Source organism: Parambassis ranga, chromosome 7 (genome assembly GCF_900634625.1).
Source record: "Parambassis ranga chromosome 7, fParRan2.1, whole genome shotgun sequence".
NCBI lineage: Eukaryota > Metazoa > Chordata > Actinopteri > Ambassidae > Parambassis > Parambassis ranga.
The window spans coordinates 18408007-18435456 of record NC_041028.1 but is presented as its reverse complement, the minus strand read 5'-3'; the positions used below and the strand labels follow the sequence as shown (position 1 = coordinate 18435456).

Below are 27450 nucleotides of genomic sequence, written 5' to 3'. Positions count from 1 at the left end.
TGGCGGTGGGACCAGTTGATAACTTGGTGGAGTGAGTGGGTGGGTGGAGCTGGAAGAAAGGGATGGGAAGGGAATGGGGTAAGGGGGTTGCATTGCTTTGCAGTGTCACACTCCGATGCAACATGAAGTCAGCGGTTCACCCACACCTATAGTACAACATGGGACACAGGGGGGGCGCTCTCACACCCAGGCTGGAATGTGATGCGGTAGTCTGGAATGTATGTAATCCATGGAATGTCGAGGTGGCGGTGGAAAGTGACGTTGCGAGCTCTGCACTCGTCACGTGGGTGCATGTCTTTTTTTTTCTTTTCGTATTGTTTTTGTAGGGGTGTGCTCATGCAGTGAGTTACGCCCTGTTTCACTGGACAGCTCGTCTGAAAGCATTACATCTCCATTAGCCAGTTAGCTTAGCTTAGCATGGAGACAGAAAACAGGGAAACGGTAGAAAAGTCACCTCTAAAGCTCACCCTTGTGTCTTGACATCATGTGACGTGTAAGCCTACACAAAACCATGGCCTCTGAGTGGCCTGATGCAGCACGGCCTGCGAGTAGGTGTCCACATAGCAAAGAGAAACAAAAGTTCTGATGCACATACCCTTTTTTTGTAACAATAACAGGTGAGCCTCAGAGACACTCATAGGCACATCTGAGAAGGCCAATGCTAGCTATTCGCCCTCATTTTCTTTCTTTATGCTGAACTAAACTAATCCACTGACTGTAGTGGTGTATCCATCCTCCACCATTCTGCAGGAGAATGTTCTATAAAGAATAATTATGAATCACTGATGAGGAACAGACCTAGCCTAAAGCTAATACTGACAGTAGACGCCGGGCCGATGGCTTGATGGCATGTTGGTTGACATCCAACGGAGCAAAGGAAAAACAATCTCTTCGTCCACGGAGAGGGCGCTAGTTACAAGATGGCCCAATGGCACGTGAGCAGGAGCGGCTTGGGAGTGAGTGCACGCCAGTCTTAAAGGGCCATCGCCTGTGCATTGCGTGTTTGATGGCATTTAAAGGGTTAATGCTTCACAAGCGTTCAGCTTTTTTTTTTTCTCCATCAAAAAAATAAATAAATAATAAGCTGAGACACACACGCGCACACACACACACGCCTAGACAAGACAAAGTGAGCACAAGGAGGAACAACAAGAGAGAAGACGATGGAACACACAACAGAGGCTGGAAGAGGACGGCAGCCCTATATATATATATATATATATATATATATATATATATATATAACCCACACACACACTCATCCACATGGCAGGAGGCTATAAATAAAGTTTGTGCTGTATCGGTTTAACATATGTATAAGATGTGTATCATCTGGTAACAGTGTGACAGATAGCAGGTCAGGTGGACTTATGGGGTGACATTCAGGGATCCAGGGCCGGAGAGAAGGAACAGTGATGAAGAGTTCTGTGTTGTTGTCCCCCCCCCCAACATTCAAATTTTATATATATATACATATACATGTACCGTGTATATATATCTGCCCCCCCCCCCCCCCATCCCCCCATTCTTTAGTTGTTTTTTTGCAGCCATTCTATTAACTATTAGGTTTAAATGAACAGCGTCTTTGTTTGCAATTTCTGTTTTTGTTACATTTTTGTGTTTTTTTTTCAGAAGAGACAAGACAATACACATACACACACTGAGAGAGAGAGAGAGAGAGAGAGAGAGAGGAGGGTGAAAGGAAGAAGAGGAAACACATCAGGGAGAAGAAACGAAGAGTGATGGAACGTATTAAAATGAATGAGCACCATTATGTTGAGAATTAAATGAATCATAAATGGAAATAACTGGAGCCTATTCAAAGCTTCAACAAAGCGTTTTTTTGTTTTGTTTTTGTTTGTTTTTTTACTCATACCGCAAGCAAAGTGGTGGCTTTAGAGTGGCTGTAGAGTCAGAATGATGGTTGTGGTGGTTGGTGGCAGGTCTGTAGGTGACAACAACACTAATGGTGAACACCAATAGAAACAGAGTGGGTCAGCCCCCATAGCCACATGGCCCCGTTCTGCTGAACTGTTTGTCTGGATGTCCCCCTCCTCATACAAACTGTCACTCAGGACAACGCACCCAGAGCGGACCCTAATGTGTGTGTGTGATGAGCATGTGTGAGGTCAGGGACTGGGCCGGGCCGGGCCGGGCCGGGCAGATGGCTTTGTATGTGGTGGTGGTGGTGAGGGTGAGTGTGGAGGCGTCGGGGTGAGGGTTGGGGAGGGACTGGTTATGGGGGAGTCAGACTGAGAGGGCTGGAGCGATGGGCAAAGGGAGGAAAAGTCCCAATGTTCTCAGGGAGCTGTGAATAGAAGTCTCCAGCCATTGTCCACTCCCTCCTGTGCCTCCCTGGTCCTTCGCTCCCTCCTGTGAGCCTGCTGTAAGGGAGAGTGGGTGAAAATGTCATGTGTGTGTTCTCAGCACTCTCTTGCACTCACCCTTTCCTCCCCCTTGCCCAACACTCCGTCCCCTTCCCACCCACGGTCAGCTCAGTTATAAGGAGGTCTCCACACAGTAGAGGTGGGCTAGGTGAGGGGCAGAGGGTTTCATTGGCCTGTCCCTGCCACGATGGTTATGGTGGTGTTGGTGGCAGCGGTGGTGATGGGGGCTCCTGTCATTCGGGGTTTTGTTGCTCTGGGCGACCACTGAATTAATGCTGCTGCTGCTGCTGCTGTTGTTGTTGTTGTTTCGGTTGCACGGGGTCACCGGGAGGCTGTACTGGCGGTAGGGACGTGTAGGGCGGGTGCGGGCCGGGGGCTGGGGCTGGGTGGGAGGGGGTGGCGGCTTACGGAGGGCCGGGTGCAGGTGCTGGTATCTGCTGAGCTCTGATTCGTCGTCCACGTCAGTGTCGTCGATCAGCGGGATGTTGTGGATGAGGTCGTTGATGAGGAACTCTGGGTGGGCCATGAAGTTATGGATGGAGTTGCGGGATTCCGGTTTCTCCCGGCCCTCGTACAGCGAACTACGGAATGCTTTCACCACTCGCATCTGCCGAAAGGAAAGTAAAAACATGGGACAAACCACAAGAAAGACAGAGGAGAAAGTCAGTCATGAGAAGAGGAAACAATGAAACACGGGAAACCCGGGGACAGACAGACTTGTGTCCTCCAGCAGACAAACAGTGACAGACAGATGGACACTTCGGACCAGGTGGCTACAGTCAGTTCACACGGTGTACACGTTAACTTTTTGTTTTTATTTAAGCTCATAAAAACATTCTTACCTGAACTAAAGGGTGTGATAAAGCACAACAGGCTTTTGGAGTTACTTAGATAAAGCTACACTTAGCTTTGATTAGCATTAGCCTCACAATGCTGGAAAAGGCTCATTGGTGTGTGTTTTTCCTCCTCACTGAGAATATCTGCACTAATTTCCTGGTAGAAAATCTTGTTATCGGGGACGTACACACAAATTTTGACTCCACTACACTAGTACACAGATCAGACTCTGGAGAAATAAAAACTAACCTGCACCAGAGCTTTGTGAAAAGCAGCTTTGATAATCCATACTATTAACCTGGATGTTTTTGTATCACTGTGAAGTTGGTCGTTTTAAGATGGCTCTCTGTGGGGACTGCTTCACTTCTGGAACAAGGGGCCACTTGAGGAACTGCAGTTTTGCTGCAGCTTCAGTAGCGCTTGCTGAAAAATCTATGTATATTCACTTTTGCTGTGGATAAAATGCGTCAAAAATATATATTTAATGTTTCAGCATCTACCTAACTGCTGTAGATCGGAAGGACTCTGTTACATGTGGACAAAGCCAGAGTGGTAAGATACCCTCCTGCTTTCAGTCTTTATGCTAAAGCTAAGCTAACTAACAAGCTTTTTTTTTTTTTTTAAATGAGAAGACGTAATGAAAGATTACACATATTGGCAAATTATCTTTTTTATTTGTTAGGATATTTAATCTGCTCTCACTAATTTTGTATAGGACCCCATGACATGAAGATACTATCCATACACAAATGATTGTTACCTTGATAACATCAATGTCTTGACTAATTTAGTGTCGACTCAGTATCCACCTGACCCTGTGTGTCACCACAGACAAACATGGGAAAAAAAACGTTCAAAATGAGTTGGCTGATGGCGTGTTTTAGTCAGTTCTCACACAATAGTCAGTCGAGAGCATTCAGTAGCCACCATCACAAAGACCACAGAAGCTGCACACGCTTGACATCATACACACCTGTGTGTGTGTGTGTGTGTGTATGTGTGTGTTTGTATTGGTGACAATATGCATGGGGAAAACACTCATACCTCAGCACACTGGATCACATGCATGTACACAGATGAGGGTGGTTGTTAGGCACAAATGAAGAAGAAGCAGGAATGGTGTGTTAGTTTAATGTAGAATATGTTAAGAAATTTGCAAGAACCTATAGCAGTGACCACACACGCACGCACGCACGCACGCACGCTCACAGACACACACGCACGCTCACACACACACGCAAACATGCAGAGTAGCTGAGCTGTCCTCACAACGTGCGGCTTGAAGGTGGACGCCTGCATGCATCGGGCAGTTTTTTAGTTATAGGCACTGTTTGTTAAGGAGAGCTGGTTCATACACACAAAAACACATTGACAGCCAGACGATGACTCATTCAGTCAGTCAGCATCTCTGTACACACACACATCAAACACTCATACACATGCACATGTGCAAAGTGTGCTGTGGCCATGCAGCAGCGAGAGAAGTGCAAAGTGATTGAAATGATAATGATGCTGATGTTGGAACTGCTGTGGGATATAAAAAAAAAAAAAGAAATCTTGCAAAACAGAAAAGTGACATCACAGAGAATCAGCAGGTTAGAACAGCGTGTGATTGGTTAGATTAATAGAAACAGAAGGTGATTGGTTCAAAGGCCAGAGCAAAGCTCAGGCGTCAGCCCTGTCACACAATGAAAGGCAGCCAGGTCATGCTGAATCAGATCTTTGTCACTTACGCTCTCTTTCTGCCTCTCACACACACACACACACACACACCAGAGTGAGTTCTATGAGTGTACTTCAAGGTGCATTATGCAGTGTATGGTGTATGCGCACATAAACACATTCCTTTGCCATGGAAGTTGGTCCATGCACCCTTCCCCAAGCCCAAACAGAGGAAAAGAAGCAGCATGAGCTTAAAAGAAACAGAGACAGTTCAATGCAAATATACTAACAGGCAGACGCAGGCAGAGCCCTACATAGAGACAGTTTGGCCAAATGAGGTAAACACAGGAGAAGCTGGATGTCGACTACAACACCGACTGGAGTCCAAACTGTGATTATGAGGTGGATGGTCAGGCAGCTGAATGGAGGTCAGTGCTGCAGTTGGCCAAACTAGGTGGAGTCTCTATATATGACTCTGGCTCATGATAGACTGAGAGACGGACAGACATACAGACAGACGGTCAAGCAGTAGGTTCAGTGCTTATCTGTTTTTCCAAAGAGCCTGTCAGACAGTAGAAAAACACCTCATGCAGACTGAGAAGGTTTTCAGAATGCTACTTTCTCACTTTGTTAGCGCTCGGTTTGTTTTCATTTTGTCTCCATGGTAAAAGTAAACTTTCGAGTATATAACGCCCACAGTGTGACCAGAGAGGCCTGGAGGCCAGGGCACTGCTGTGTTACTTCTCTCACCCACTTCCTTTCTCTCTCCCTGCCGGCTCTTTCAGCAGTGCTTAATGGAAAAACGATGATGGTTAAATACGAAGGATATAGGCGCTGTAAAGTAGAGAGGCTGCTGTGTGCAAAACAACTGCTGATGAGAAGAGACTGCAACATAAATACAGGGAGAAGCTGTGAGGTAGATGACTGGTTAATGGCTCCTGTTTCTCACTCTGAGGAGCGCTACCCTTTCCTACATTCAGTGCGTCCTCCTATCTCCTACTCACATCGCATTTAAGCAGCAGAGACTGAGGGTGGAGGCTGATATATGCCCTTTTAAACATGCACAGATTTTAGCAAAGCACCTAGAAGCAAAGGATAGGTTCTTGACATCTTTATATTTTAAACTAGTCCAATCAGAAATGAAAACAAACTGGATCCACAGATCTACAGATCCAGAGAGCTCCAGCTCAGGTGGATGAAAGCATGAAACAGAGACATCCACTTTTATCTCTTAGAGACCTCCCTCAAATATCCCTGAACTCTTTTCTTACCCAGCGATGACAGATGTGGCCGTGAAAAGTCAGGGACGTCGGACGTCAGAGCTTACACACATCGTACTGCAGCAGGGCACACTGCCAAGTCTGAGGGTGGCTCTGAATTATTTGCAAAGAACTCTGGGTATAGTGGAATACAGTAATGACCCTGAAGTTAACTGTGGACAAGGAGCAGTGCAGAGGAACGGGTCGGTTTGCCTTGATATAGGCAGTGCTTGCAGCTGAGACCATCAGACTTATGACAGGACAGGGTTTGCAGGTGCAGGCTAATTGTGTTGGGACTGACACTAAATCCAGGAAAAAGACCAGAACCAACAGTGTGTCTCTGTTAAAAAGTTTAGATCGAAGAATGTTTCTCAGTTGGTGCAATGACCGAGCACCATCTATGAGGTCAGTATTCAGTTCGTATTACCTTGTTGATTGAACCTAATACGCATAGTCCCACCAGCAGGTTTAAAACTGAAATTTCAGTGGACTCAACATTTGAGCTCTTGAAAGGACAAAAACATCCCTTGAACCTCTTGTGGCCTTTTTTTTACAAAGCCTAACATACAAGCTTTGCTTTTGTGCAGCAGTGCAAGTGGTGTTATAGCATAGTCTGTCCAGCAGAGGGCACTCTGGAACAAAAATGCATTCATGCTTTGTGATTTTGGGGAAATTCAACACTTTACTCAAATTCCAATGTCTTTTCCATCAGCCTCTGCTTTGCTTGGGTGTTCTGGGCAAATTTCTAAATTATACTAAAAACGTATAAACCTTAGCATGTACGCACTAGCACTGTGAGCATGTTAGCATTAGCTCATAGTAAAGCCTCACAGAGCTTCTGGATCATCATGTTGGTTCTGGTCTTTCCGTGTGTTGACATTGTGATAAACATATAAAATCATGTTTTATATTGTGTTTCTGTGGCTCTACTTGAATCTTTTGTATGTGTGAGCCCCACACCAAAAGCTTATGTAAACAGGAACTGCAGTACAACTCTTTTTGCCTCCAGACGACATGTAGTGATTCATAAGAGCAAACCCGGGTCACATCAAACTTTAAGTTAATGCTTGCTCCTTCACATTCTCTCCTTGCTCCATTTGTTTGTCCAAATCCATTTGGTTTCTCATCAGGGGCTGAAGCACAAGAAGTTATGTGTCATAGCCTGCTGTGGCTGAGCAACAGATTTGGACATAACAAGCTGCTCAAATTAAGGTAGAAGAATTGAAAAAGCAAGCAATGAGCTGGCATGGTGGGACCTGAACCCTAGCTCCATACTTTGACTGTACATCCCTCCTTCCATTTATTTGATGTCTTTTCTATCAGGCAGCCAATGTTAGTCACACTGATTTCGTTATATATTTTACTTTGTAAATGGAGTGAAGGATGTGCCTCCAAAGCACTTAAATAAAGTTCAGGTGACTCTAGGATGATAGCGACGATGAGGTGTCAGCAGTGCTGACTCGGGCCTCTCTGTATCTACACTTATAAGTGATGGAGCAAGGTGAGGAGGGAGGAGGTCAGCGTGGAATGGCAGGAGGAGGAGGGGGGGGGGGTTGATGACAGGAAGGGAGCAAGAAAGGTAAGAAGAAGCAACTGAGAAGACAGATGAAGACAACCAAATGAAGAGACAGCACGCATGCATGCACGCACGCACTCCTACACACGCATACGAAGCACAGGCGCACACACTCAGGCTACGGCTCTCAGGTTATGTCAGAAAATGCACACACATGTAAACACGCTTTCAAACAGACGCGCAGAACTGACATACAAAGAAATCAAGAGAAAACATGAGGGGTGGTCGCTACTTTGGTAAGGAGATGGGAGAATGACAAAAAGGGATGAAGTAAGTTCCAAAAAAAAGAGAAAAAAAATGGAGTCTACTAAAGAAATCTTATCAGTATGCTACACAAGAGCCTGTATTTAGATCTGATCAAATCTAAATACCTCTACAAAAGAACAACTCTACTTATGAAGAACAATTAGAAGACATTTCACAGAGTAGTTCTGCAAACAGGGAACCTGTAATATCTCATAAATATAGAAGAAAGAGGAGAGAGAGCTCTGATGGAGAAAAAGAGGAGAAAAACAGAGCGGACAGAGAGAGAAATCAGGACTTTTGGAGACATCAGGGGGACCAAACTTGTGACGTCGGAGCTGGAAATACTGTTACAGGAATAACCAGTTGACAACAATTGCAGCACCAAACAAAAGAGAGAGGAGCAGAAGAAGGAAAGCAGGAGGAAGATGTTCTTAAACCGTAGGCTTGGAAACAGCAGTGTGTTATGGGGCTTTTATACTCGAAGGTTTACAGTTTAGAGAAGCCATATGAAAGCCATTTGGTAATGAGTATGAATTATATGGCAGTGAAATATACCCGTAACATGAAAAGTCACATTATTGTTACAGCAAAATTGTACTGCCTTGTTTTTTTTTTGGAAGAAATTACACCATTCCTTTAGATTAGAGATGTTTACACCAGGGGCTGACCACAATAACCACGCTTGACCTCATTCACAGACAGGAAATAACACATGTGCAGGAGGAGCTGCCATTTGCTCTCTGAACTTTAAGGTCCCTTTGTCTCCTTTTTGCTCTTTTAAATGAGTCATGTTGTTTTTTTTTTTTAATGAGGAATGCTTTAGCATTTGTCAGGACACCTCAGGCAGGGAGAGAACAGCCAGCCGCCTCCTGCACTGGCCAACACTCAACAACAAAACAGAATCTGGCCTGGAACCGGGACTGGATTCGGACCAGACCAGATCAGACCAGAACTACACAGCCGGTCAGGACTGGGTGCTGTTTGAAAGGGAGAATAAGAGAAAAGAATAGAGGAAACATTGCACACAAACGAGCAGCGAGCGAGCCGGAGGGGACACAACCATAGAGAGTAAAAAATACTGCAGTCCACGTGCCGTGCAGCAGTGTGCGTGTGTGTGTGTTTTGTGTGTTTGTGACTATGAATGAATGTGTGTGTGTGAGAGAGAGAGACTGCAAGTGTGTGCAGGTATGCGTGTGTGTTTGTGTGTGTACATGCGTTCGGCGGACTCACTCCCGGGGGCTGGGCTGGTATTGGCTGTTGCAGTGGAGAGAGCTACGTGAGAGGGGGTAGAGATAGTGTTTACGTCGTGGAGCTGACTGAGCACGGAGGAGCGCCGTCTCACCGCTCCCTGAAACGAACCGCTTCGCTTGAACGTGCTCACTACCTCCATCTGCAGGACAGACACAAAACAGCAGCACTCAGTGAGGGCAGGAAAGTCCGGTCTGAGCGTGAGTGTTTGCTTCCTCCAAGAAGTTTCTGATGTCAGTATAGAATGTGTGCTGTATCACTGTGTAGCTGCACAGAAGGGTGCAAATTCTCTCTTTTTAAAAAAAAAAAAATAAAATATTTTTTTTTAATGAAATCATTTAGACCCCCTGCCAAGCTTTGTGGTTCTGAGGGTTGATGCTTTTTGACTGCAAATGTGCCTCAGTGAGATATCACATGAGCTGTGTGTGAGGTTGTGTGTGTGCTTGCATGTGTATTTGCTGTTTGCACACTCAGACCAAACCCTCTTAATAAAAAAACGGACCACTTTAGGTAAAGACAGGCACTTAGCAGAGAGTCTGGCCTGGCTCTCTAACACTCCTGAGGAGGCTGTTAAGCACACTGCTGCTCATGTCGATGCTCTCTTTTATGGTCCAGTCTCACACAAAGCAGTGCAAGAATTGATCAATTTATGTAACCATGGGCTTGTCTACTTAGCTTATTAGCCTCTAAACAACATGTAAACACTCACAAACACAGCCACTGCTGTGACACACACACACACACACACAATCACTTCATTTATCTCCTTTCGTGGTGTTTATGAGCATCTAAGATACCACTTCCGAGCCATTTTCTGAGCAGAACAGAAAAGTTTGCTGTTTTGGAGAGAGAGAAAAAAACTTGATCATCATTATGTTTGGCACAGTTCAGAAGAAAAGCACAGACAGGATGAGAGAGACGGACTTTTGAGGAGTAAGAACTGTTTAAACTCAGGAGAGTCAATAATGCAGCTTAAAAAAGTTCTTTCCTTCCAAAAGTCTCTTGTTAGTGTGTACGGGCCATGACACTGGCAGTTTATTTAGGCAACATTACACAACAATATCCCCCCTTGATAAATGGTATTTTATTAAAAAGCACCTGGTAAAAGTAGTGCAGACATTAGGCGTCCATATTCAGATTTAGATGTAGTGTTATCCCCCTTCTACCTTAAACAAACTGCTCATGTGTCATGACCAGGTGAAGCTTCTGGTTGACATGTGTGTGTGCCAATGAGAGATCTGGAGGTCCAGTCACACAGTACCTGGGTCTGGATACGGTTGAGGCCTCTAAACCAGAGGATCTGTCCACGGCGCAGCTCTCTCTCCGCACAGTCAATCTCCTCCTCATCCTCTGCCAGCTCCTCGCCTTCCTCCTCTCCAGGCTCCAAACCCAGGCCCGCCTCCTTCAGACATGGCAGCCGCTCTGTTGGCACCGTGGCGATCACCTAGAAGCCGGGTTTGTTATGATGTCATTTGACAAGAGGATGCTACTGTGGCATTATACTGAGCAGGTGGCAGCTTCTACATAGAAGCACATTATATAACCTAAGAAATGAGTTTATCAGTGTGAAAATGTTTCTTTAGCCTCCCCTCGGGGGGAGACAGGCCCGCCTGCTCTTGCTCAGCGTTGGTTTGACTCAGCAGGCTAAGAGCTGCTTACCTGCCCCCAGAGGAGCTCTCCTACTCCCACGAACAGACACCAGAGCCACTGCTCCACGTTGAGAGGAGCACAGCTGAAGGGCTTCCCTCCCCACTGCACGATCACGATCTGCAGCAGAAACACAGGCAGGCATGTCATTACTATTGTACGCATACGTCCAGGGAGAAAGCAGCCCTGACGGTACTGTAAAAGAACAGCTCAGTTCTCCTCTACTTCAGGTAGGACATGCAAATTAGCATTACCACTATATTCCCTGGTGGTGTTTAAAAATGATCATGTGAAGACCTGCACTCGTCTGTGTTAGAATATTCAATTATTCATGAGGAATTCTCGTCCTTTTCACATTTCTACTTGTCATCAGTTGGCAGTAAATCATCTGTGTGTCTACACCAGGAACACTGCAGGAGAACATGATGTTCTCTGGGCTGGTGTGTTTAAAGCTTTAGAGGTGCAGTGCATTAATAAATATAAGGTTTAGTCTCAGCTTGCAAATTATTTAAAAGAATAGTTTGACATTTTGGGAAATATTGTCTTTCTTGCTGAGAGTTACATGAGGAGTGAACTAGTGAGTAAATCTGCAGCCGGAGACTCTCTGCTTGAGGTAAAAGGATGATGTGGATGACACGGGCAGCATCAGGAAAGTTCAGAGCATTTCAAGTTGAGGCAAAGTGCTCAGAGCAGCCCTGCAAAAAAAACGACAAACAAAACAAAAACGCCGGGTGATTTTCCTCCAGGCAACAGAAAAAAAGACTATGCAGACAACCTCAGAGAGAGGCTGAGTTGCTTTGTAGGTATTTGTGAGCACAGTAGCACTAGTCTTTAACAAAGGAAAAGGTGAGAAACTACAATGAATTCCTAGTTATTGTATGCCAGCACCATCCGTGTCTGTCCAGACCCATATATGAGACATGAGACAATATGTATGCTAGTATGAAAACACATTTTCTGATGTCACAGTGACCTTTGACCTTTACCAACAAATACTAATCACCCATACGGCTGTGTGCCTGTAAAGGCACTCTTGATATGTTGTATTCTTGATATATTGTATTCGCAACATATCAAACAGGAGAGATGTGAACTTACAGTAAACTCTTTGACCTTTAACCCCCAAAGTCTTGTCAGTGTATCCGTGTATATGCTTGTATATATACCGAAGATATCAGAAGATATTGCACTCTTAGAAATGAAGCAGTTTCACAGTGACCTTCATTTTTGGCATCTGATAACAACTTCAGGCTTGGATGCCAATCTAAAGAAATTCCATCTAGCCCATTGCTGCTGCCACATGGAGGCATAACAAAACAGATCAGACCCTGGAGCACTGATCACCTTTTTAAATCCTACCCACCCCTGTATACAAAGAAAGAAAGCGTCATGGTCAAATGCTCTTTTTAGCTACTTTGTGTAAAATCTTATTTTCAAATCGAATTTTCAGACTAATAAGGCGACGTATAGGAGCAGTGTCAGGACTATGTAACAGAAGAGATACCATGAAGTACAATTAGATAACTAAGCAATACGTAGAGCACCAGTGCGCTGCAGGTCTGCACCTAGTTCATTAATGTTAGGTGGTTTTATTTTGGTTTTAATTTTTCACAGTACATTTCCCACTTTTTTGTAACTGTCAGATGGACTATAAAAGTCCATAAAGAATAAATAAAAAGAAATATTTTTTGCAGCCCAACACTTCTTCTAATGCAACTTTTGTCCTGATGCGAGTCATTTGTAAAGCGGCGCCAGTGCAGCCAATGTTGAACCACACTATATTACATTACCAGTACTATTAGGGATTCTGAGCTGGGAAAGCACAGTCTCAGCCACATTAATCAGTGCAATCAAGTTTACTGTAAGTCACTCTGTTGTTGTGTAATGAATGTGGCTTGTTTCCAGTGAGCATCTTTAAACCGCGGTGACAGTACGCTCCTTTACAGAGGCTCCACATGCAGTGGATGTACCAACAGCATTCTAAACAGCAGCATGATCATTTACAGCAAGAACAATGCTTATCAGTGACACTGTCATCTCCACACTGACCTGCACTGCATCAATCTCACTGAGAGTATGATACAGCCTATCATACAGTTATCTTTCTGCAGGGAGGAGACAAGATCCATCCTCTGGCTTATCTCTCTCCTTCCACCTCTCTCAACCTGCCTCCAGTCTTCAGTTGCCTCTCAGCTGTTCTCCTCCAAATCCGTCTGAACTGTCTTCTTGTCACTCTTACGCTCCAAATCACTGCCACCTCCCTCCCCCCTTCAGCTCTCTCTTCTCTTCTTTCTCCCCAGACTAACACCAAGCATTGAAGAGCTTTGGAACGTATCCTTCTTCCTCTCCTCTCCCTTTGTTTGCTTGTCTGTGTTTTTGTGTACACACAGTGCTCAGTTCATCTGTGTTCCCCAGGACAGACAGCGCTCTGATTGGTTAGGGGTTGAAAATGTGGACATCTTTTTACAGAATGAGCAGGCGAGTTACAAAACAGGTCTAAAATATATGTTCTTATTTACTTTGGACACCTTTACTAAAATTTAGTTCACAATTGTTTTATAATTTATATAAAAAATTCATTCTGTGTTATGGTGCTCATTTACACTGACACTCATATTATTATATTATTATAATATTATATATTATTAATATATATATATTATTATATATTATATATTAATAAATAATATAATAATCATAGTTTAAATGGGAATTTAAAAACTAAAAAATTGAATTAAATAAACTGTCTAGCATCATAAAAGATGCCAGAAAAAATTTTAAGATTTTTTTAAGAAATATTAAGATTTCCCCTTAATTTAAAAAGATGATTTAAATGATTAAAAAATATTTTGTACCGCTAGAAAAAATGTTTTCTAAAATATTCTAGAAGTCACCACCAGAGAAGGTCTGCTCTATTCTTCTTCCAAAGCATGCTGCAGTACTTATCAAAATGACAACATGACCACTCAAATGTTCTCTAAACACTAAACAAACATTTTTTTATAGTGTTAACCTGACCTGCACAGCAAAGGTCCCCAGAACGATGGAGCAGAAGATGGGGTTGCCAAATATTCCGTCAAAGACGTTTCTCTCTCCGTGGATCTTGCGAGCATTGATCTCATTGAAAAGCTGCATGAGGACGAAGGTGTTGAAGATGATGGTGTAGTGCTCTGAGGGAGGGGAGTGGAGCGGAGCATTGCGGCCGCTATCGATGTTAAACATGCGTTCGCCTGGAGAGTTTCAAAGGGAGGAAGAAGAGGCAATGTGAGTGACGGAAAAAAGGAAATTGGAGTAATCTGTAATAACACCTGTGTGGGCAAACACTGAAGTACAGACCTATAAACAGCAGAGTGAAGATGATGATCAGTTGATACACTCCATGGCCCAGGATGTTCTTCATCATGGTCAGTGAGATGAGCGGGTTGTTCCGGCCATAGGGTTTCCGTAGCAACAGGGCCTCGGTGGGGGGTTCGGTGGCCAGGGCCAGAGAAGCAAACGTGTCCATGATCAGATTCACCCACAGCATCTGCACTGCTTTCAGAGGAGAGTCCTGCAGAGAGATTCACAGCCAGGGACCAGCGTCAGGAACCTGGTTCAAATGAGCCTGACTTCACTGACCCTGACAGTGAAAAGGCTGTTTTCAACAAGGAGTGCTGTCAATCAGTTTGAGCAATCTGGTCAGATTATTTAAATATAATTACCAGAACACAAATGTTGTTTACTTTGATGTTGTTCTTTTTGTGCGGGTGATTCTCAGTCAGTGCAAACAAGTGTCCATGGTAACTGCTTTATCTGACAGGCAGCGTAAAAAGAATGGAGGACAGTAAATATAGGGCACTAAACAGTTAATAGTTCCATTTTATGATTAGGATTAAACCCTAATAACCTCATCATATATTTAATGGAATTATATTTTGTAGTGTTTTTGTAGAATATTGTGACGTTGCACTGGAGTTGACCTTTTGGATGTAAAATGTCATAATTAGCATTTTAGTTCAGTCACAATCACCTGACCACAAACCAAAAGCCTGTGTCCTGCTGAACCCTGCACCAAATTTGCAGTAACTACATCAAGGTGACAACCTGAAAACATAGCACAAAGCCATAAAATGTATGCAGAGTTACACACACAGTTTTCTAGTGCGTTATGAGTACAATACGTACAATCGCAGTAATAGTTTAATAATTTTATAGAAGGAAAAGTCATTGTACAGGTTTGAAAATGTTTCTGTGCTTCGTGGTTCCCCTGGAATAGACCTTATTGACAGTTTGACTCATCATAACTGGAAAAGCACAAGTAGGATCTATTAAGTGCTCAAATAATCTATTCCAGTGAGCCAGGAAGCACGGTGTCAGAGAGTAATGGGATGCAGCCATTATTCATGGGACAGAATACACCTGTGCTCTTCCTGTCTGCAGAAGGATGATTCTTGTAAAGAAGCCGTGGATTTGCTCTTCAGTGTAGGTTACTATGGTGGAATGAGTTGTCTCTGCAGTACCATCTGATATGCTGATATTGTCAGATTTCTCCAGTGTTGTAATTAACATGGGTAAGATGGGTAACTTCATTAGTAGTGATGATAGAAGGGGATTAGGCTCCTCCTCACATTACCAACGCTGAGAAAGGACTGCAAACAGCAACTCTACACCTCTGAATCCTCCACATGTCAGATGAACCTGTGACTCTTCAACAACCACGGACTCAGATATTTTTATTTTTTGGCCAGTATCAGTCAATAATGAAGCTCTTAGCGCAGGTTCAGTCAGGAAGACTCTGTTCTCTTCATCGTGGTTTAAAGCACGCCATACACCAATCATCTCCCTATCCTCCTCCCAGATCTCTTGCTCTTCACCCTTCTCTTGTTCTCTCTCTCTCGCCCCTCGCTCTCCCTCTCTTTTAACCTCCCACTCTAGCCAGGTGAGAGCTCCTCCCTCACCAATCAGCTGCCGGTCCGTCACTCACCTACCCAATCACGGCTTAGCAGAAAATGTAAAAGTCTTACGTCTCTCCTCTAGCTGCCTTTCAGATCAACTCTGGCAACCCTCCTCCACCCCAGGCACCGCCTGATTTTACGCCAGTTCAAGCCCTCCTCCCTCCAGCTTTCGCCACCACCACCAGGTCTAGACCCGGATACAGATGGTAACCATAAATAATACCTAGTGACAGTAAATAAGGATAAGAATTAAGGACTGTTCTGTTTTTTAACAGATCAGCTCAATTAATAGATGAAACATCATTTGCACACGAATCCACTGTGTGAATCCTCCATGGGTGAAGGTATTATACAGTCATGATGAGGTAGAGGGAGTTATGCAGCAGTACACAGTCCAAGACATCTAATGCAGAAAGTGAAGCTGAAACTGAAAACTTGTGTTGACAACTGTGAGTCAGCACTGTTTAAATGGCCTTCCTGGAATGATTCAGAAAGCTTTTTTCAACTGATTTGGAACCCACAGCCTGCTAGTGTCTTTTCTCCAACATGAAGACTGCCATATTGGTAGTGATGATGCTGCTTTCTCAAGGTCATAGACATCAACCTCTACAAAAAGGGGATTTAACGTGCTCCAGTGTGGTACTATAGAAAGAAAGTATGGTGAAAAGGTTTAACTGATCCCCTCCTGCATCTCTTGTTTTAGATTTTGCCTATTAGGACACATATATATTTGCAAATATACAGTTTGTACAAGTGTCAAACGTATGTAAATGTTTCCAGCATTAGGACACACTGCTTATGTAAGGTGTAAAAATGCATAAAAAGCATTTCGGTATTCAGCTTTGTCTTAGCAAATGTGAGGTGAGTGATGTTTACAGAAGTGTCATGTGTGTGTCTGTGTGTGTGTGGGAATGCACGTGTTTCAGCATGAGTGTGTATTATTCAATCTGTCTACCTGAGTGATGCAGGCCCCTGTGAAGGCCACGATGACAGCCACTACATTGACAGTGAGCTGGAACTGCAGGAACTTGGAGATGCTATCGTAGACATTTCGTCCCCACATCACCGCCTTGACAATGCTGCTGAAGTTGTCATCAGTCAGGATGATGTCAGACGCCTCTTTAGCCACGTCTGTCCCTGCGATACCCTGCCAGAGATTGACACAGAGTGAGGAGGAGACCGTGGCTCTCGTGGCATGATTCATGCAAGCGCTCAAGCGTCCAAATCACTTTGGAGTGCCACTGTCTCAATATCGTGTTGTCCTGCCTCCAAGTGCTACCACTTGACATGAGTAAGAGCCGTGGCCAGAATCAAATGCACGCAATCCAAACACAGTGGTTTTAAGCATAATTTGTGCATTTTTTTGCCTTTCGTAATCAATATATTGAAGGTCTTGATCTAAACAACTAAGCAGGGTTAAAGTCATGTCAGGTTACCATGGCGAAGCCCACATCAGCCTTCTTCAAAGCTGGTCCATCGTTAGTTCCGTCTCCTGTTACTGCGACAACCTGCCTCTGTTCTGTAATGGTGCTGTCGATGATGCCTGGACACAAAAAAGGAAGAAAATAAGTTGGAGTGTGGAGAAAATGTGCATATTGGTTTACGATCCTGAGACGTACCTTTAACCAGAGTGTGTTTGTCAGTTGGTGAAGATCGAGCCAGCACACGCAGTTTGGGCCAAATTTTGTCAATACGCTCCTGTTCAATCTGTCGGTTGGCGAGAAACAGAGGGGGGGAAAGTGTTTGATGATGATGAAAAGTACAAGAGGAATCTATTGCCTTGTCTCTTCTTTCACTAGATGTCACTGTTGATCTGTTAGGCAGGTGAGCTGAAGGGAAATAGATCAAAGACGCACGGTGAAACTGGCTCTTCTATGTACCCCTTTCATTCAATCTAACCACACTGTGCTCTTGAATAATAATAATTTAGGCAGCATATTAGAGTGTAAATATAAAATCACACTCCACAAGAAAATAGGCAAAGCACTAATCAGCAACTATCCACCTCATTAAGCATTCTGCTAAATTCAAATGATAAAGGACAATGGGTTAGATGAAAGCGGTGCCTGTAATTGTTTACAAAAAGTACAGAGGCCACGCAGAGCCCCACATCAGCACTGAGTGAGAATGGATCTGGGGTTAGACAGGAAACAGACCTGCAAATACATCAGAACTGCAGCTTAAAGCTCTTTGTGTGGGGGCATATGTGGACTTCCCTGATGTACTCAGGCGAGATCTATTCCCTTTGTATAAAAGACAATAAATATGGTAAATCATTTTAAAATCCATTATTATGACACTGAAGCATATTTCTTTTCAATAAATGACAGTAAAAAATCTTTATACTTTTCTAGATACTTAGTTTTATGATAAATGAAGAGCGCCTGATCAATTCTCAATCAGTACTGATTATACTTATATTATTGTTACACTGAAAAGAGAAACTGTAAGAGTCATTTTTTGTTAACTTTCTAGCAATTTATTTCACCGACTACTACCAGCAACTTACCATGACGAGCATCATTTGACTCACTGCACCACCATCTGCTCAGCTGTGATGCTAACACTGCTGCATGTGCTGCAGACGGGGCTGAGGGTATTGAAAATAATGGAGTGGAAGCAGCTCACACTATGTGATGATGAATACCTAAAGCATTGAAGGCAGCAATGCAGATCTATCTGTAATAATCTGATGTCAGCTGGGCTCTAAAAATACACAGTTCTATGGCTTCCCATGGCAAAATAACTAAAACTGACTGTTAGCAATTCAGTTAAACAGCCAAACACACACTTCTCCCTTCATCGCTCTGACAGACGCACGTTGCTAACTAACAGGTTGCTGGTCCTGTTACGTAAAGTTGACTTATGAGTGGAAGGGGAGGAACAGGGACTATATAGGGATATAACAATTTGTTATATATGTTATATTGCACCTATAAAGATGTTTTTATTCACCAAATGCCCCTCTACATTGGGCTCATTCAGCAGCCCATACAGCAAAATACAACAGATCAGCCCGTCTATTGTTGTGCCTAATATAAAAATCTGAAATGAGCCTTTAAAGTAATGCTACTTACATTAGCTAAGCAGCAGGTCAGTATACTGTTGAGTTTCAAATACAAATAATGAATCACTACATTTGTCAAATGTAATGTGAATTGGATTAGAACTTACATTTGAACTCACTCACTTAATTTGACCAAATGTTTAGCATGTTTGGTTTTATGTGCGTGTACAGGCTGGTGTCATGCTAAAGATTGGTCTGCTACCCATTTTCGATTGCAATGAATAGCTTCCTGTTAACATACAAGGAATCCTTTAAAAAATTCGACTTGAGTTGAAGGTGCACTTAACCCACCTGAGACCCCGACTTACCTCTCCTTTCTCATTCCTGATTCGTCGGTTGAAGTCTTTGCCCTCTAGACAGATGAAGTCATCTCCAGGGTGGATGATGCCACATTTAGCAGCAATGGCCCTGGCTGTGTTAATGTTGTCACCAGTCACCATCCGCACTGTGATGCCCGCACGCTGACACTTACGGATGGCCTCAGGCACCTTCGGGAACCAAGAAATGTGTTCACAGAAATACCCCACTTCCGATTTTTAAAATACACCTTCAGTCACAAAGTCACAGTATGAGTTCACCCAACAAGTTCCTACCTCAGGCCGCACAGGATCCTCTATCCCAACCACAGTGATGCAGGTCAGCTCCGTCACTATTTCAGCCTCATTTTCCCAGTCTGGCTCCGGATTGGATGAAAGGTCACGGTACGCGATGCAGATGGTCCTCAAGCCCTCGCATGCCATTGGCTCAATCACCTATTAATTAATCATTCATACATACAAATAGGATGAAGTCCAGCAAATTCCCCCCTATGAAGCTACACATGCTTAGCTTACTGTGTAAAAATCTTATGACAATATCTATAGCAATAATAAAGTTATGAAGTTTTAACTACTGCACACTGAATAGCCATGATTACTGTGACGAAGCTGCAGGGAAAAGACCCCTAGCCTAGTGCAGACAGCTGAGGGAAAACAGCATGATGTAAAGAGGAGGTGACACAAAGCTGCCACAATGCAAACTGAACAACTGAGCTGGAATAAAGTTGTGTAAGAAGCAGAGTTATTTTTCTCACGGCATAAGCTGTGTTCATCATGAGCCAAATTTAGGTCAGCCATCCTGTCAGTCAGTGAAACAATGCTCGGGCTACATAGGCTGAAAAACTGTGAGAAGAACAAATACACGTGCTTTGCTTCGAAATATTTGAGTTACTACAAGGCTGATGTAGCAAAGCTCTATACTGTATGTATGACAGATCTGAAATGTATATAAGCCTGCCAATGCTGACGCCAGAGTTTTTGCTCACATTCTGTTCAGCAGTGCTTATGGTATTTAGTGTGATTCCAAGTGTTGCTGTTTATCTGTAAAGTGTGAAAGATATTTTTTTTCTGGGGGATATTTATGGTGCAGAATAGGCAGCCTGAGTCAGCAGCAGTTATCAAGAGTTTATCAAACTAACACCTAATTTAATGGTGTCACCCAGAGAACATGGCAGAACCTAGCCGATCAGAGGAACCCGTTGGTTATCATGACAGCTTCAGGAGGTCATAACTTCGTCTACAACATCATGTTATTGGGGTGTTAGCAGATCACCTGCCACGTTTCAGCTCATTGTTTGGCTCATAATTGTGCTGCTTTGGATCGTTATCACTACTCTGTTAGAACACCTAACAGAGTAGAATACAACCTTTATTGTCATTGTAACAATCAAGCTTGTACAACAAAATAAAAGTTCATCATCATTCATGCTAATAAGAACCTACAAAAGAATGCTAAAATAAGTTCAAGTTTGCCCTTAAGAGGGGAACACAGCAATGGAGATAATATGTTGACATGTCTGGGTTTCATCAGAACAGCGATAACGATACATGCAAGACATCACCAAGGCTCACCTGTTTGACCATCTCATCTCTGTCACGTGGACGGAAGCTGCGCGGTTCTCCATTGGCGTCAAGGATGTAGGAACACCTAGAGAAAGACACAGGACAGATGGAGTGGTGTCTTACATTCAGCCAAGCCTGGATCCACAGATCTATTTATTCACACCATCCAATGTAACCTCAGACCACCTCCCCCATCCTCCCCATCACTTACTTCTTCAGCATGATCTCAGAAGCTCCTTTGCTATAGAGACGAAAGGAACCGTCAGGCAGCTTGATCACTGTACTCATGGATTTACGCACTGAATTGAATGTATAGACCTAAGAGGTGGAGAGAGAGAGAGAGAAGTGTGACAGAGGAATGTATGTATGTGAATGTAGATCTGCTATTATACACTCTTGTTACAGTGATGTGTAAAAACCATACAAAACAGTTATTGGTCTGTAATTGCTGTAATGTGTAGATGTTGTTCAATAGAATTACATTTTCACATAGGGTTCTACATTATATCTATTTAATTTAATTTTACAATGCTGTGTTGATACATTTACTTAATTAAAAAAAACCTAAATACATTTTCCACCATTGTATAGTGCAGAAAAATGCTGTCGCTGTACAATAAACTGCTGAAAGAAATTGCATATTGTGAAATATTTGCCAGCTATACAGCATATTGAAAAGTTAGACTGGCAACCTCGTCAAAAATGCAACACAATGCACTTTTGACCAACAACTCTGCCAAGATCTCAATTGAGCTTCAGACTGTTATCAAATATGCCAGTATAATAAATTGCATTGTCAAAACACTCTATGTTGTACATTACAGAGTGTTTTGTTTTCAAAGACTGCTCTTATGATAAATGATGCATTGGTGGAGGAGTAATGACACCAGCAAGTGAGCAAGTCAATATTATGTATGGCGCTCCCCAAGGCTCAATCCTCGATCCTCTACTTTGTCATATTAACCATGTTATGTACAAATATTATTTCACCTACAATGACACACAAAAGATGTTTAATAGAAGCTCAAATGGAACACTGTATCATCCAAATATAAAAAATACTCCAACTCATAGCGATTAACAATGTCTGGATAAAGTGTAACTACACTATTACAGAGCCTTCAAGCTTTTCGTGAATATGGATGTGGTCTCTACCTTGTACAGTCTCTCCTCAGGGATCTGCTCTCTCACAGGAGCATAGTCCTGCTGCAGGTCTAATACAAATCCCAGCAGGCCACACTCAGTCTTGTTGCCCACCTGCTTAGCCAGACCCCCCTCCACATCGGGCGGCTGATAGAGAGTAAAGGAGGAGGCAGTAGAAAATATTAATACAAAGCCACAGACTTATTTAACAGTTGAAGGATGTGCTGAAATGCATCTGCAAAGCATTAGCATCTCTGCCTGTGCATGACTCACTAAGATCTTGGAGGTGTAGGCGCTGTTGATAGCAATAGCATTGACTAATAGATCCAGTGTCCGGGGGTTGATCTGTCCAGGATCTGGAACCACACGATGGTGCACATCACCTGGAAACAACAAGCTAACTTTAATACACAGTAATAATAATCTCATTGTTCATTGTTCATGGGATCACTGGTGAGCCAATGAAAAAAATCCTTTTAGACCATGCAATGCCTTTCATTCAATCTATTCAATGATGTTGTTTGTTGGGTTTTTGCTTACCTACGTACGTCTGCACTACAGTCATGCGGTTGGTGGTAAGGGTGCCGGTCTTGTCGGAGCAGATGGCCGTGGCATTGCCCATGGTCTCACAGGCATCCAGGTGCCGTACAAGGTTGTTGTCCTTCATCATTTTCTACGGATGAGATAGTGATGAAGAGCAGAGGGAAAAACGTGAGCGGTGGAAAGGGAGAGGGGGAATGATGATGGATGGAGAGAGCACAGAGAGGGAGCGCAGAAGGATAGACAGGATTAGATTGATGATGGCAAGATGGAGGCAGGGACAACTCAGTAACTGTTTACTTTTCTAGGAACATTAGTTTCATTTACTTCATTTGTTTCTGGAGACACAGTGCACGCAAATTTGGTAAGTACTGATTAGAAAATATGGAGACGCAACTAAATTGTACAGTACAGTACTAATAAGGATAATGCTCCCTTGAAGAATAGATAGAACATTAATTAATAAATAAACTTAATACATGAGTTATTATTCTTATTGAAGATGTGTTTATGTTGACTCTCACATCCTGCAAAAATGGATTCAGGGAACATTTCAGCTCTGGTATATTAAATCCAAATGCCACCTTTACACAAATTCAAGTTTCAATATTACTGAACACGTTGACAGACAAACATTTTATCTGACAAAAACTCTATAAAAAAGTTAATTGATTTGTTGCAAGCCATCAAAAAGTTACATTCATTTTCATGGAAAGGTAATGTAGTATGTTTGCATTTTGTTTTACTGCACTACACTTATGTGTCACATAAGCCACAGTTTTCACCATTGAGCAGTTACTGCACCTGTAAGCCCATGTTTTACAGTAACCTTCACCCAGCCTGAGGACAGAACTGACAGTGGTATAGATCATTTCAGTTAACTCTTTGGAAACCAAGTGAGTGTGTTTCTCAGAAAAAATCTTTTCATTGCTTTAGCTCATTAAATGGAGCATTGGTGGGTGTACCTTGACGGAGTAAGCCAGAGAGATTGTGACAGCAAGAGGTAAGCCCTCTGGCACTGCAACCACGAGCACAGTGACTCCAATGATGAAGAACTTGACAAAGTACTGGATGTAGATTGGAGTGCACTCTGTGGCCCATGTGCGACCTGCAACACAGAGCACAGTGGTAAATATTCAACATAACAGGCAAAAACTGAGTTAATACGAGACATTCAGAGACAGCATGAAGACGCTGTATGCATACAAACCTTCAACAACGAATGCATTGATGACAAAGAACAGCACCAGAATGATGACCGTGATGGCTGACATCACCAAACCTGTGGGGAGATTAAACAGGAGTTACTCTGTTTAGTCTGCTTTATGTTTCAGTCCAAAGCAATGTGAATGAAGAGAGCGCCTGATCATTCACTTCACTCCGCTACCTGTGTGATCACAGTTTAATCACCTAGTACAAATCTGACGCGCAAAGCTTCACACAACACAAATTGATTCTCTTATTCAAACTATTCTGCTGTATGTCATTGCAACAAAAACTCAGCGGGGCTGACGACTGCACAATTTATTTTTAGTGTAGACACTTCTAAATGACTGCTGATTGCCCAGGGATGACATCTCTGTACCTGCTTTGCCAATTTGTACAGCCAGTTTGGTGAGCTTGCCCTGCAACACGCTCTTCTCCTTCTTCGGAACGTTGGTCTTCTTCTTCTCTCGGTCCTCTACCTCCCCTCCCTCTGCGCTCTTCAGGGGTTGCATCTCCATGGCAACACCCCCGTCCTGCTTCTTGGCTGAAACAGACATAAAAAAAAAAACAACATTTACAGTCTTTTCAGCACTGCACCTGATGATGAAGTAAGCTCATCCTGCATATCTAAACACACATATCATAATCTTTTACCTTTGTTCTGATTGTTCTCCACAGCTCCATCAGGTTGTTTACCTGGAAGGAAGGGAAGTTAGGTATGAATAGAAAGATAAGAACTTATAAGAAATAGGTGCATGTATATATATGTCTGATCTGAACATACACACACTTCCAGAAACAGACGACCACACAGAAACAATATCGAAGGGTCAAGAGACTACATGTACGTCCATTGTCCACTGCGGGGTTTATTCATTGGCTGAGGAAAGGAGCGGGGCAGACAACTTTAAGCTCACATACCATTGGTGACTGTGCTGTAAGTGGCATCTGTAGAGATGGGCAACTGAGTACTGTCCTCTGTTTGGGTGTGTGAGGAAGAAAGGTTTTGGGAGGGTGGCAGATGAAAAAAGGGGGAAAAGAGAAAAAAAAGAGAGCAAAAATGGAAGAATAAAAAACCCAAGCAGTGAATGTGTTTGTAGGCATGACTGTTGAGATGACTGTATAGAATGTAGAAATAAAAAATAAAAAATAACCTCCAGCTCAAAAAGACCGATAAAACAGAAAAGTAAACAGCCCTATAGCAAAGCCCACTGCATGAGGAAAAACTAACAAGTTATGGCATTTGTAGAAGTCTTATGAATAATGTATTAGCTCCAGTAAATGACTGTCTGAATGATCTAGCCCACAGAGGCTGCTGCACTGAGTGCAATACATGCTAACACTCTGGGAACAGAATGACGACAACAAGCAAAACCTGTATTTCTTTAATGGCATACTACAAGCGCCGTCTGCTAATTTGCTGCTGTCCTGCATTACTGGATAATGTCTCCTTCTTCTTTTCAAGATGCAGACAGTACAACAGACATTCCCATGCAGAAGTGAAGACTGCAGTGGTGGAGGCATGGATAAGTGTACTGGTAATGACATTAACCTTAAGTGCTTCTGAAAGTATGTGTAGCTTCTGTTGTCTGCAGCTCGGTGCTGACTGCAGGGCCTGTCCAAAACAAATTTGAGCATAGACTAATGCTTCATGCGTTGACCAACCAACACTCTTCCCTGAATCTCTCCAGCTCCCTCACTCTCCCTGGCTCTTTCAATAATTGATTCAATCTGCAGCCTCTCTCTCGCTCTCTCTCTCAGATTAAGGGTGGGAAGGAGAAACACGGGAGAGCAATGGCAGAGATAGGAAAGTGAATGAGGGCACACGAGTGGGGTAAACAAGAGTGACAGAATTACAGAAAAGTGGATCGGCAGAGTTGGGGGGGGGGGCAAGAACATAAGACAAGAGGGAGGGGGTGGAGACAGGGATGGAGAGGATATGGGGCTAAATTATCCATGAGGTTAAATTGGTGTGTTTCCTGTCGAAGCTCTTATCTGGGATCAGTTAGGCACCCAACTAACTATACACACACGCACATTAGCACACACAAGCTGCAACGTGTGAGTATGGATGGATTATTTAACAATAGGCCCCTGGGCACAGCAACCCACACCCACCCCTCCCCAAGAATTAAAGAGACACAAGAGACTTAATCATCATGTGTCATTTTAGGTCCCGTTAGGGCCATTCAGAGACTTTTTGTTCATTATTATTGTATTTCTCAGGTAGTTACAGTGTTTAAAATATGTTGTTCAATATATAACTAGTAAAGTTAGTCCTTTTAAAGGTAGGGTAGGAGGTTTCGTTCTGATACACTTTTTGTTAAATTAGTGTAACTTCTCTTTACAATCCGATTAGTTCAGCAGTTTCGCATTAAAACAAATAATATGAATCATCTGTGGAAGCTATAAAACCCTGAAAACATCAGCCAATCCTCCGGGTGGACCCTGTGCGGAGTATTGGCTGGTTGTCACTCTCTTCCTGCTCTGCGGACGCCAGAGATGTACGTGCATGATGGCCGAAGTCAGACGTCTTCAGGTAATGCGCGTCCATGTGATTGGGAGGTGTGTACTTTCTAAATCTGGCTGACTCTCACTGAGTTTTCAAAGTCTCCTACCCTACCTTTAACAGTTAAACAGCAAATACAGCCTGTGCGGGTACATTTGTCCACTAGTTGTTCTGTGGATCAAACCCCCTGGATCTGTGTTATGACAAAAGTCGGGTAGGATGAATAAAAAGTGACATTATATGACATTGACACTGAATCTATGTTACCTAAATTTGGAGACCTTCCCTGACTACATCCTGTCTGCCTGACCCTCTCCCTCATGTTGTTTGTGGGCAGTGTTTGTTTTTTTTTGTTTTTATTGTTTATTTTTATATTAATATTTCTCCTCACTGCTCTCATCAGCAAGGGTGCTTATTATTTTGTTTATTTTGTATTCAAAGTGTGAACACACCTGTAGTTGCATATGATAATAAGAAGAATTACTTGTACTTGTACTAAGAGGGGAAAAATGTGCAGCTGATGCGTACAAACACATCCACTCGACCGGTCTGGCAGCTGCACAACGCTGCTGCACCAGTGTCATGACACAGCTGCATGACAGAAATATGCAGCTTTCAGAAAATAGTTGCAGCCTTAGTACATACATTGTCTATGGTACCTATGATACCCCCCAAAAAAGACAAGCACTGTGGCCTTTTCAGAATTTTGGCATAGTAAATATCAGTTCCCATTGAGCAGCAGCCCTGGTCATCATTAAATCTGAACTAATGCATTTGAATTTTTTAAAAGTGCCTCACTTCAGGCCGCCCCCTTGGGTTTCTGCCCATAACCCCTGATCAGTAATCCAGCCACTAACACAAACTTTCATTCATGGAGAGATGTGTGAGAAATGCTTACAGCCTGTAGCGTTCTGCATATTTAAAAACTAAAATCATCATCCTTCTATAGTTTCTTCAACAAAAACATCTTTTTTCTCTTTACAGTCAAAAACCTCATTTCTGTAGATGTCATGTGTCAGCGCACGGCATCTTACCTTTCTTCTCTTTGCCATCTTCTTCTATCTCTCCAGCACCCAGCAGGGTGAAGATGATGCCCGTCTGTGAGTTGACACCTACAGCAGTCACCAGCATCCTGCCCGAGCCTTCCATTACATGGGTACCTTTAAAACCAAACACAAGCATGCTTTAGGTTCAATTAGGAATAAATAGCCAAAGATATGAAGCAAGAGTGTGAGCTCTTGTCATTTGAGTGTGTGTAGGACACAAAAGTAGGGACCTGTCTTACAGTGGGACACGAGGAGCCTTGACT

General features: G+C 43.1%; 1 protein-coding gene across 3 annotated transcripts in view; it reads right to left on the bottom strand.

Annotated features, from left to right (window-relative positions):
* Nucleotides 1-1545: 1545 nt before the first annotated feature.
* atp2b3b (ATPase plasma membrane Ca2+ transporting 3b) overlaps nucleotides 1546-27450 on the bottom strand; it is a 40175-nt gene continuing 14270 nt past the window's right edge. The window contains exons 6-26 of one of the 3 annotated variants that reach the window (XM_028408979.1): nucleotides 27176-27301; nucleotides 24287-24328; nucleotides 24012-24176; nucleotides 23637-23708; nucleotides 23392-23534; nucleotides 22427-22559; nucleotides 22160-22269; nucleotides 21899-22033; nucleotides 20955-21061; nucleotides 20753-20828; nucleotides 19457-19615; nucleotides 19172-19351; nucleotides 17416-17503; nucleotides 17233-17339; nucleotides 16752-16943; nucleotides 14199-14412; nucleotides 13881-14092; nucleotides 10875-10982; nucleotides 10477-10659; nucleotides 9244-9357; nucleotides 1546-2994 (exon numbers count right to left, since the gene is read on the bottom strand). In XM_028408979.1, the coding sequence (XP_028264780.1) occupies nucleotides 2500-2994; nucleotides 9244-9357; nucleotides 10477-10659; nucleotides 10875-10982; nucleotides 13881-14092; nucleotides 14199-14412; nucleotides 16752-16943; nucleotides 17233-17339; nucleotides 17416-17503; nucleotides 19172-19351; nucleotides 19457-19615; nucleotides 20753-20828; nucleotides 20955-21061; nucleotides 21899-22033; nucleotides 22160-22269; nucleotides 22427-22559; nucleotides 23392-23534; nucleotides 23637-23708; nucleotides 24012-24176; nucleotides 24287-24328; nucleotides 27176-27301 (3161 nt within the window). In that variant the 3' untranslated portion in view covers nucleotides 1546-2499. Of the gene's footprint in view, nucleotides 2995-9197; nucleotides 9358-10476; nucleotides 10660-10874; nucleotides 10983-13880; nucleotides 14093-14198; nucleotides 14413-16751; nucleotides 16944-17232; nucleotides 17340-17415; nucleotides 17504-19171; nucleotides 19352-19456; nucleotides 19616-20752; nucleotides 20829-20954; nucleotides 21062-21898; nucleotides 22034-22159; nucleotides 22270-22426; nucleotides 22560-23391; nucleotides 23535-23636; nucleotides 23709-24011; nucleotides 24177-24286; nucleotides 24329-27175; nucleotides 27302-27450 lie in introns of all 3 variants that reach the window. The other 2 variants (XM_028408978.1, XM_028408977.1) reach the window with 2 other exon arrangements.